The sequence below is a fragment of the Lithobates pipiens genome, unplaced genomic scaffold (genome assembly GCF_037356315.1).
Source record: "Lithobates pipiens isolate NorthernLeopardFrog02 unplaced genomic scaffold, aLitPip1_a1.2 Scaffold_8, whole genome shotgun sequence".
NCBI lineage: Eukaryota > Metazoa > Chordata > Amphibia > Anura > Ranidae > Lithobates > Lithobates pipiens.
Genome location: NW_027507903.1, coordinates 556,639,414 through 556,650,173, shown reverse-complemented (window position 1 = coordinate 556,650,173; position 10,760 = coordinate 556,639,414). Strand labels below are relative to the sequence as shown.

The 10,760-nt window shown below is 37.0% G+C and overlaps 1 protein-coding gene across 1 annotated transcript; it reads right to left on the bottom strand.

Moving 5' to 3' along the window:
- Positions 1 to 961: 961 nt before the first annotated feature.
- On the bottom strand, positions 962 to 3,182 carry LOC143962266 (nodal homolog 3-A-like). The gene is made up of 4 exons (XM_077471579.1): positions 3,080 to 3,182; positions 1,920 to 2,728; positions 1,725 to 1,811; positions 962 to 1,114 (listed from the first exon to the last, which is right to left on the bottom strand). The coding sequence occupies exons 1-4, from the start codon at positions 3,180 to 3,182 to the stop codon at positions 962 to 964; spliced, it is 1,152 nt and encodes a 383-aa protein (XP_077327705.1).
- Between the last annotated feature and the right edge of the window lie 7,578 nt (positions 3,183 to 10,760).

Here is a 10,760-nt window from a genome sequence, read left to right as displayed (position 1 = left end):
TCCCAGTATCACCCCTTTTGGAGAATTCAGAACCAGATATCATTTTGTGGTAATGTAATGTAATTTGTATGGAATTTGTTAACAATAACAAGAAAAGTGGTAAAATGGATCCCCTGCAGCCAGCAACAAAGACCCACTCCAGCAGCCAGAAACAATAGATTCCTCCTAAGAAGTAGATCCCTCCCAGCAACATAAGACCCATCAAGCAACAATTGATCCCCAACCAGCAACAATAGACCTCCGTAGCTAAAATAGTGCACCCCCCACAACAAAAGACCCTTCCCCCTAGCAACAATTTTGCAAGCATGCACATTTTTATTTCCAAATATATAGCAGAGATTGCAATTAGAAAGAGAAAAGTTTGGTTGTACTTTAAGCTTCTACTGTCTCTTATGCTCACCAGTAAGGAAAATATGCTAAGTGCCTAACGTTACTCTGTAGGCTTCTATATGCATTGAGACCTACCTAAACTATGAGCATGGTATAGTAACATCCCCAAGAGTGCTCCTTAGTCCCATTCTGGTGCTAGAGAGCTACAAAAAGGGATTGGGTGGCTAAATTACTCTAAAGCTGCCCATAGATGGATTTTGCAAACTTCCCCCATGCATATAAACTCAGTAACAGGGATAGTAACAGATGATCTGATCTTTACTTTTTTCACTTGTAAATAAAGTAAAATTACTTTACTAAACAAAAGCAAAAACTTTTTCCCACCAAAGCTACCAAACTGAGAATTACAAAGAGAAACAAAGCTATAACATGTAATAGTGTATTTAGTGAGTTTATTACGTAAAAATAAAATAAACTAAAAGGTACAGAAAAATAGCTCAACACGAGGAATTACATAATAATTGTTTTATAATATATTATGCATGCACCCCAAATCTCAAATTATAGTCTACAATACTCCAATAATAGAACAGTCCCAATCTCTTAACAATTCAAATTGCCATTCTTCTCTTCAAAGAGCCCCACATTCCTCGATGATCATGTCCTCATGGTGTCTTAAAATAAGGTTGGATTCTTCATGGAACATCATGACCAATGGCTGCATCTTTACTGGCACACATGAGGAACATTCAGCTCTCTCCCATTCCTTTAAATTGATTAAACTCTATAAAAAAATAGAACATTCAAACATTAGTAATTGGGTTTAGCAATTTTGCTTAAGTCATTAAACATTGTTAATAAAATGATTAACAAAAAAACAGATAGTTTTAATGAAAAATGTTAAACCTATAGTATACAAATAAAATAAGTATACACATATAATATGTAACTGACTATTTAACTTGCCTGCTGTTTTATAATATATGATTGTATTTCATATACAAATATTTATGTGCGCCCTCTGGTGGTCAGCTGTAAAGGAGACCTGTCATCAGAGACATAGCTAGACTTTTATGACTGGTCCCTTTTTGAAAAGATCTGGATGACATACTGATTCTTTGACTTCAGTGCTTTCTTATTGACTTACCAGGAGCAGGATGCATAGCAGGCGTTCTGACTGTACTAGCTCAATAATTGTTGAATCAGTAAGTCAGAAAGTATGGAATGAACACAAAGCCAGGGATCTAGCATTTTCAGGAGAAAGTCGGCAAAGTCAACCTATACATTTCTCCTGCAACAAGTTACACTGAGAGGAATACAGTCTGTCATTGCTAACCTCTATTTCTGAGAATGGTAAATCTTTGACTGTAATGCTAATGCTTTGGCTTCCATACTTTCTGGCTCACAGACCCAAACAAGTAAAGATTTTTAACACCAGGTTTGTGCCTCAGAAGCCAATAAGCAAATGTGTTTTTCCCAATCTACATACAGAATATATTTTAAAACTATACAGATAAACATTCATATTCATTGATTAGTATGGAATTATTTAAATTCAGCTTCTAAGATTCGCATGTATATATAAAGACAAAAATGCTGTTTCCCTTAAATAAAAAAAATTTTTTTTGGTGTGGATAGGAAGTAGTAATATAAATGTTTCTCACCTTTACATAGTTATAGTTTGTTGTCTTGGCGATGCCCTTTAGTGGGGTACGGCAGCTTCCTTCACACCGGTAGGCGTTGTATTTTTTGGGATATATAACCCAGTTGTCGTATCCAAGGTCCTTGAACTCAACCATCATGTCAACCTTTCTACATAAAGGTCCTTGCTTTACTTCTGTCATGAAATGAGTGATGGATGGAGTAATTATTTGCCTGTTTCTGTTTCGTCTTTGTCTCCGGAATCCAGCCATCTTTGGAGAGCTTTCTGCCAATTTCTTGATCAGGCCTGGAGACTCTGGCTTGGAAAATGGCTTGTCCTTACTGAAAAATACAATGATTGCTTGATTTGTGGCCTTCTTATGAAGAGGAATTTCATTGTTAATTGACTTTTTGGGATTTCCAGAATGAGATACTGCAGCACTGTTAGCATTTTCTACAGCATGTATGTCTTTATAATTGGCTATTTTATTGCCCCTTTGAAGATACTGTCCCATCATATTAGTCATGTTGAAGCTTTTCCAGGCAGAACGGTGACTCACTGGCATGCTTTCCATGATTGACCCTAGGAAGATTCTATCCTGTGCATTTTCAGTGTGGAAGATCTCCATAGTGATTGGAGTTGGGGTTTTAAAAGGAGGGAGAAGAACTCGAAGCTCAACCAATCTTAGTTCATCCCCTTTGGAGATAGGTGTAAGGTCAAAAGTCACTGCCCAGCGATTATCTTCCTTAGTACAACCTGAAAGAAATGTAAAAAAACATGTTTAGGTTCACAGCAGATAGAAAACTACTATAGCCAGTTAGAAATTCCAAATAACTGTTGATCAATTGAGATAATAAAGGAAGGTTAAAGATAAAATATAGAAAATAATTAGTATAAGGGTCTGATATATGTACTGCCAGTATTGCAGATTTAAATCAGATTAAAACTTTTTTTCTTTTAAATATTTGCTACTGCAAGTTTGATGGTTTGAATCTTATTGGTTACTACCAGTTCCCCAGGCAGAGCTTATTTCATATTTGCCATCAGCAATCAAATCAATAAATAGATATAAATATATATCACATTTAAGTTAAACTATGTACTTACTTTTAGCAGGAAGACTCTGGACAGTGTCAGATGCTTCTATGACTTGATTTTCTGGCCTCTGAAGATCTTTGTGCTCATTCATGAGGGTTTGGTAAAGATGCATCATATAAGGAGGAACCTTGAGCTTTGGAGAGTGCCTGTTTAATACAGGAGATGGAAATCTCAATTTTTCTGAGTTAAGTGTAAAAGGAGGTCTTCCAAGGGCCATCCAGATGGACAAAAAATATAAGACCGTCTTAAAGATGAACTCTGAAGGCATCTTCTTCTCTGTGTCTTAATCAGCTCAGGAGATGTTGACTTCTCAGAGGTTTGGCAAGATTGATGATAGTTTGAGGTTTGTATACTGATGAACCCTCTTATATTGTCACACCTATGAAACCTTGAGCTCCTTTCATTCAGATGAGCCATGCATATTAATGAGTCAATCACTGCCTTGGTATCGGGTCATTTGTATGCTAATCAAAGTAGCAGTGCAGCAGTCCAAAGTATAAATAAAGATAACACAACATAAATGGACTAAGCCAACTTCCTTTAATTTTGATGTAAAATGCTAGTTTCACAGTAAACAAAAATGTAATATTTATATAGCTAGAGTAAAAAAAAAAAATGAATCTAACTGGGTGTTACAACTACCATTTTTTGCCAAAATATGACATATTTTGGTTAAATATATACAATGTTTAAATTGTTATTATTAATGTATTATTTTTTATTATTATTTTTAGTAGTAGTAATAGTAGCATCCTTATTGTTATTTGAATATAATATTGTTATTATACCATTCACTATAATTATATTATTATTATTATCACTATTTTTTTTAAATAAATATACCCCTTTTTTTTATGAAAAACACTTTTAAATTTAACAAATACATTTATATAATATTATACAATTATAACAATTAATAAATAATATAAAAAAAAAAATAATATACAGTTATAACTCATTTTTGTTTTTAATATTTAAACCTAATTCATATTATTTTTTAATGTTTCATGGTTTTCTGTAGCTAAAAAAAGATGTTCTTTCTGTCAAAATATTTGAATAAGATGTTTACTATTTTGAAAATTATATTTTCTCCTGTGCAATATAAAGTTTCAGATAAAAAAGGTTAACATTGAAGGTGCCATCACACTATTATATTTTTGAGGAAAGTTAATTTGCTTTAGAATGTATGAAATCTTCATGGTATCAATCTGATTATAAATAGAAGATGTCCCAATAAGACTTATAATGTAAAAATTCTCTGGAGATTTCCTCTCACCTTCTGTTCTGGGGACAACTCTAACATTTTGGACTTCCACGCTTTTTGGGTGACATAAATAGTGTACAAATAGAAGGGTGACCCTCCCCAGTGGAGAGAGACGTACAATCTTGACAGAGGGTATAACCCTTCCCCACCCTATCCAAAACTAACAAAATAAAACAATTTTTTTTCACAAAGTCTAGAAATTTCTGCCAGACCTTGTAGTTTGTTACATTAGATTGATGATAGGCTACACAGTTACCCTTTGTGTACATCAGTGGCGGTTGGTGTTTTTTTTTGGGGGGGGCAGCTAACAAACCACCCCCTGGTGGCTGGTGGCACCTGAAACCCCCCAGCCCCCCCACCCGCTTGCTGTCTTAACCCATCCAGGTGGCATGTGGTGGGCAATGGGCAGAAGCGGCGGGCATCAGGCAGCGGGCACATCAGTGTAAATCAGTGGTGGCTGGTGTTTTTTTTTGGGGGGGCAGCTAACAAACCACCCCCTATTATTCGCTAGTGTAGCACACCTGGGTGAGCTCCATTGGCATTCTCTGCACCCCAAACCCACCCTATTTTGAAGCTTATTAGGGCCTCTGGTTCTGATTGATGCTTCAACCCCCCCCCCCCCCCCATTTGAATCCATGTATTCGGCTGGTGTAAATGGCTTTGTAGTTACTTCTCCTGCGTATAGCTGCCCATTGAGATGAATTAGTACACAGATATGTCCCAGGGGGATTTATGTAAAGTATGAGCATTGGTTTCCATATATACAAACCTTTCTCTGAATGGCAGCAGTGCTGAGACCTCATGTGGTTACCATGCAAATTGCAGCCGCTCAGCTACCTGGATGATTGCTGCTATCACTGTAGTAGCGGGGAATACTACAATGATTTGCAGCTGATGCAGGGATCAGTCAGGTATGGAATATGTATTTTTATATTAATCCAAGCTGGACCAACGTAACTATGAACAAAAAAATATACCTAAACTCCAGCTTTAAAGGCACAGAATGGCAGTTGTTGCTGACCGCATTTTGGAAATCAATTGTATCAGCAACAGGAATACCACTTGCTGAGATGCAAAATAATCTTCCTTATTATTATAGCCAGCTGAGCCTAGTCCAAAAAATGGCAGATTAGAACTTGTTGCTGCTTTTGCTGATACAGATGATTGTTTTGGTGGAGACATGCTGAGCCAGCACATAAGATGTGATTGTGGAGTGTGGAGACTGATCTCACCCGAAACTGCATTTGAAGTATTTCACATATTTAAATGTTGGCTGACATGCCGACCATACTTTCTGTTCTTCTGAGCCCCCCCAAAAATATATACTGTATATATATATACTCATTAGGAGTTCTGATTTTATAGGCTAAATGTTTCCTGATTGACACAGAAATTCTTGGTGCCAAGGAAAAAAGCTGGCCATACACTGATGGATTTAACCAATTTCTCCATTTACGCTATGCACCACAGATACTAATCTCCCTCTGAAATTTTTGTATTTGGACAGTCAAAATACCCAAACAGAGGCTACAACTGATTGGATGCAGCCGGTGTTCAGCTGACAATTTTCCATCCGGTTATTTTGATTTTTTTAATCAAGGAGTTTTGGGTGGGAGGCACCGACAGGCCACCCACTGATCAGATTTCTTTAATAATTAAATATAGGGGGCGCTAATGGTAAACCTATAAATCCAACCAATGCAAATAAAATAAATATATATATATACATATATATATATATATATATATATATATATATATATATATATGGTCTGGTTCATACCTATGCAGGTTGCAGTTGATGCATAGTCCAGGTGCATTTTGTGTTTTTTTTTCACACGTTTTTGATCCATTGATGTCTATGGAACCAAAAACACAGCCTGCAGCAGGAAAAAAAGTCCCTCGCCCTTTCCATAAAATGCACAGATGTGAACATGACCCATATGAAACCATGTTAAATGGACTGTAGTTAGTTTCTGCAAAACTGAAAACGCAGTAAAATGCATAGGTGTGAACCAGGCCTAAATGAACGAGTCAAATATTATAGATTAATAAATCAATAATTAAACCAATAACAATTCATATATCCTGTGATTCAAATAAACAGATATGTGCCGAAAATAAAAAATAGTGATATGAATGTAAGATTAACAAATATTATCAATTAAACATACCATACAAGTGGTGACACCAAACCAATATGTGTTTTTTTTTTTTTTTTTTTAACAGAAGACCAATATGTGTTTACTGGGTGTCACTACATGGTGTGGAGAGAATATTTGAACTGGAAGTGGTTCATGGAATTCATTGGTGTTCTGGATAACCTTTTTGGACTGTGTTTTGCACAACTTTGGTGACACATATTGGTTTGTTTATTTTTGCCACATTTTCATTGATTCGTATCACAGGATATATGAATTGTTATTGGTGTAATTATTTATGTAATAATCTACATTATTTCACTCATTAATTTATGCAATTTTACACACATTTATGCATTTGGTAGAGGGTTTGCATATACTGGTTTCACCAAGGGCGGCCTGTCCATTAAGGGCGCACAGGCGCCGCCCCCCATCCATGCGTCTGGGCCCCTACAGGACGCCAGATGCATGAATTCCAATGGGGGGGGGGGGAAGAGGAGGGTTTGAAGTACCTAATTAGAGCCAGAGGCTTTAATATGCTTCAAAATAGGGTGATCTCGGGGTGCAGAGAATGCGAACCAAGCCCACCCAGGTGTGTTACAATAGTGAATGAATATTCGCTATGGTAACACTGATCCTCCTCCCAGCCAATCAGGAAGTGGGTTGTGAGACCCATCACCCGATTGGTTGAGAGGACAGGTGATCCTATTGGATGCCTAGGAGAAGGAGCTGCTGCCCAATGCCCGTCGCCTGATGCCCTCCACCCGATGCCCACTGCCTGATGCCCAATGGCCTTGCCTGATGCCTGCTGCCACAGCCTGATGCCTGTCACCTGGATGGGGTAAGGCAGCGAGCAGGCGGAGGGGGCTGGGGGAGTTTGAGGTGCCGCCGGCCACCGGGGGTGGTTTGTTTGCTGCCCCATCACCCGATTGGCTGAAAAAGCAGGCAAACCTATTGGACACCTAGGAGGAGTGGAGGAGACGCACAACGGAAGTGAGGAGGAGGAGAGGACACAGTTGCCGCTGCTGCCACCTAGATGGGGTAAATGCCGGAACAACTGGCAGGCAGTGAGCTGGTGGGGGGGTTGAGGTGCCACTGACCACCAGGGGGGCATGGGGGGTGGTTGTCTGCCCCCCCAAAAAAAACACCAGCTGTCACTGGATTTCACATATATTTTAATTTATTTATTTAATTTGGTAGATTTATGGGTATACCACTAGCGACCCCTATATTTCATTATTCATTTAGTGGATACACACTATTTTGGTGGCAGCACAGGTCTTTTACTATTTTTATTTGTGCTTTTGTCAGAACTTTATTTTATTGTGATATTGTGGTGCACAGCTTTATTCAATTTTAACTGATCAGATTCATCAGGAACCGGGCAAAATTTGAACAGCATACTACCAGCTTAAAGCGGTTTTAAAGGCAGAATGTTTTTTATTAAGATAAAAAACTTCTGTGCGCAGTAGTCGCCCTCAGACCCCAATACTTACCCGAGCCCCATCTCTATCCAAAGCGCAAGTGCCTTGGCCATCCTGGACTCCTTGATTGTCTGAGACACTGCAGCTCGGCTCGGGTACCCCCATAGCAAGCTGCTTGCTGTGGGGGCACTCAACAGGAGGGAGGGGCAAGGAGCTCCAGCCAGAGACCTGAGAAGAGGAAGATCTGGGCTTCTCTGTGCAAAACCCGTGCATAGAGCAGGTAAGTATGACATGTTTGTTATTTTTAAAGAAAAAAAAAAGAGACTTTACAATTGCTTTAATTATCATAGCCAAGCAGGAGAGTGGACAATATCAATGCAGCAATTATTTTCATGGGTCCAGTTGGTAACCAAAGATATCTACAAAAACCAATAGGTAGATGATCAGGTTCAGGAACAAGCTAGGTTAAGCCAGGTAGTTTCAAGGAGCTCTAGCACTATCAGTAGATAGAGGTGCCCTTTAGTGGGGTATGGCCGTTTCCTTCACACTGGTAGGCATTGTATTTTTTGGGATAGATAATTCAGTTGTCCCATACAATTACCTTGAATGCTACCATCATGTCAACTTTTCTACATAAAAGTCCTTGCTCTTCTTCTAGCATGGAATGATTGATGGATGGAGTAATTAATTGCCTGTCGTTTCTGTTTCGTCTTTGTCTCCGGAGTCCAGCCATCTTGGGGGAGGGTTTTTTGACAATTTCTTGATCAGGCCTGGAGACTTTGGCTTGGAAAATGGCTTGTCCTTACTGAAAAATACAATGATTGCTTGATTTGTGGCTGTCTTCTGAAGAGGGACTTCTATTTGTCCACTATTTGTACCAACAAAAAAAGTCCAACATTTTAGAGTTGTCCCCAGAACAAGAGGTGAGAGGAAATCTCCAGAGACTTTTTACAGTTTGAGTCTTATTGGGACATCCTCTAGTTATAATAACATTTACACCATAAATTTCATACATCCTAGAGCAATGGAATGTTTTGCTATATATATTTTTCCTCTTAAAAATATATTAGTGTGATGGCACCATCAGGCTCCAGGCACACCAGCTTAAAAATAGTTGCTTCTACAGGAGTTTTGTGCTCTGCCTGTAGAAGCAGCTCAATGTTACCCTATGTGTCCATGCAAATTTAAGGAGATTAGAGGCATATTTTGAGCTCAACATTTAGAAGCAGGAAAAAAAAAATCTTCTGGTTTGCGTTTCTGATTGGAGCTTTCTGGCAGAAAAAAAACGCAAAACTCTCCTAAACTTGTCTAAACTTTGTACAAAAACTTTCTATATGAGCATTTTTTTCTGCCAAGGGAACTGTTATTTTTTTAAGCTTAGTGTGTATGGAGCTTTTATGTTAACCTGCTTTGTTTTTCTTTCAGAAAATTTATATTGCGCAGGAGAAAACTTAATTTTAAAAATAGTAAACAGTAAATATTTTGACAGAACACCTTTTTTTAGCTAAAGAAAATCATGGAATGTTAAAAAAAAATTATTAGGTTAATTTTTTTTAATATAATATGTTATAATTGTATATTATTAATTATATTTTAATATGCTATAAATTTATAATATTATATAAAAGTATTTGTGAAATTAAAAAGTGTTCACATAAAACTAAGGGGCATATTTATAAATAATAATAGTGGTATTTTGAATATTAATAATAACATATTTATAATGAATGGTATAATAACAATGTTATAGTCATATAGCAATGAAGATACTACTACTACGAATAATAATATTAATAAAAATAATAATAATAAATTAGTAATAATAATTTAAACACTATCTATTTAACCAAAGGATGTCATATTTTGGCTAAAAACGGTTAGCTGTAACATTTGTATCACCCAGTTAGATTAGATTTTTTTTTTTTTACTCTCACTCTATAAATATACACTTTATTTTGTTTACTGTGAAACTACCATTTTACGTGAAACTGAAAAGAAGTTGGCTTATCTCATCTATGCGGCTTATCTTTATAGTTTGTACTGATGCACTGCTACTATGATTAGCATAATAATGACATGATAACAAGAGAGTGATTGACTCTTTAATGTGCATGGATCATCTGGATGAAAGGAGTTCAAGGTGTCATAGGTGTGAGGCTGTAAGGGGGTTCATCAGCATATAAACCAGGGAAACCTCAAACTATCATCAGTCTTGGAAAACCTCTGAGAAGTCAACATCTCCTGAGCTGTTTAAGACACAAAGAAGAAGATGCCTTCGGAGTTCACCTTGAAGACGGTCTTATATTTTTTGTCCATCTGCTTGGCCCTGGGAAGACCTCCTTTTCTACTTAACTCAGGGAAATTGAGCTTTCTATCTTCTGAAATGAACAGGCACTCTCCAAAGCTCAAGGTTCCTCCTTATATGATGCATCTTTACCAAACCCTCATGGATGAGCACAAAGATTTTCACAGGCCAGAAAATCAAGTCCTGAAAGAGTCAAGCACTGTCCAGAGTCTTCCTGCTGAAAGTAAGTACATAGTTTAACTCAACTCATCTATGTGATATATATTTGCATCAATTTATTTATTGATTTGATTGCTGATGACAAATTTGAAATACTGACAGTACATTTGTCAGATTCTTATACTAATTATTATTTATCGCACATAAATAAGGTTAGTAACTGTATTTTCTATATTTTATTGTTAAGCTTCTCTTGTTATCTTAAATTATCCACAGTCATTTGGAATTTCAAAATGGCTATAGAAGTCTTCTATCTGCTGTGAATTTCAACATTTTTTATAAATTTTTTATGGAATAAAACATACTAATAAAACGTTTTCATTTCTCCCAGGCTGTA

Bases quoted from the DNA above. Each gene is read 5' to 3' on its own strand.
- LOC143962266 (XM_077471579.1), bottom strand. From the start codon at position 3,182: ATGCATCTTTACCAAACCCTCATGAATGAGCACAAAGATCTTCAGAGG. The intron at 2,729-3,079 runs GTAAGTACATAG...CATTTCTTTCAG, and splicing joins CCAGAGTCTTCCTGCTAAAA to GTTGTACTAAGGAAGATAAT. The intron at 1,115-1,724 runs GTATGGAAGCCA...ATTTTTTTATAG, and splicing joins TTGGGTCTGTGAGCCAGAAA to AGTTTAATCAATTTAAAGGA.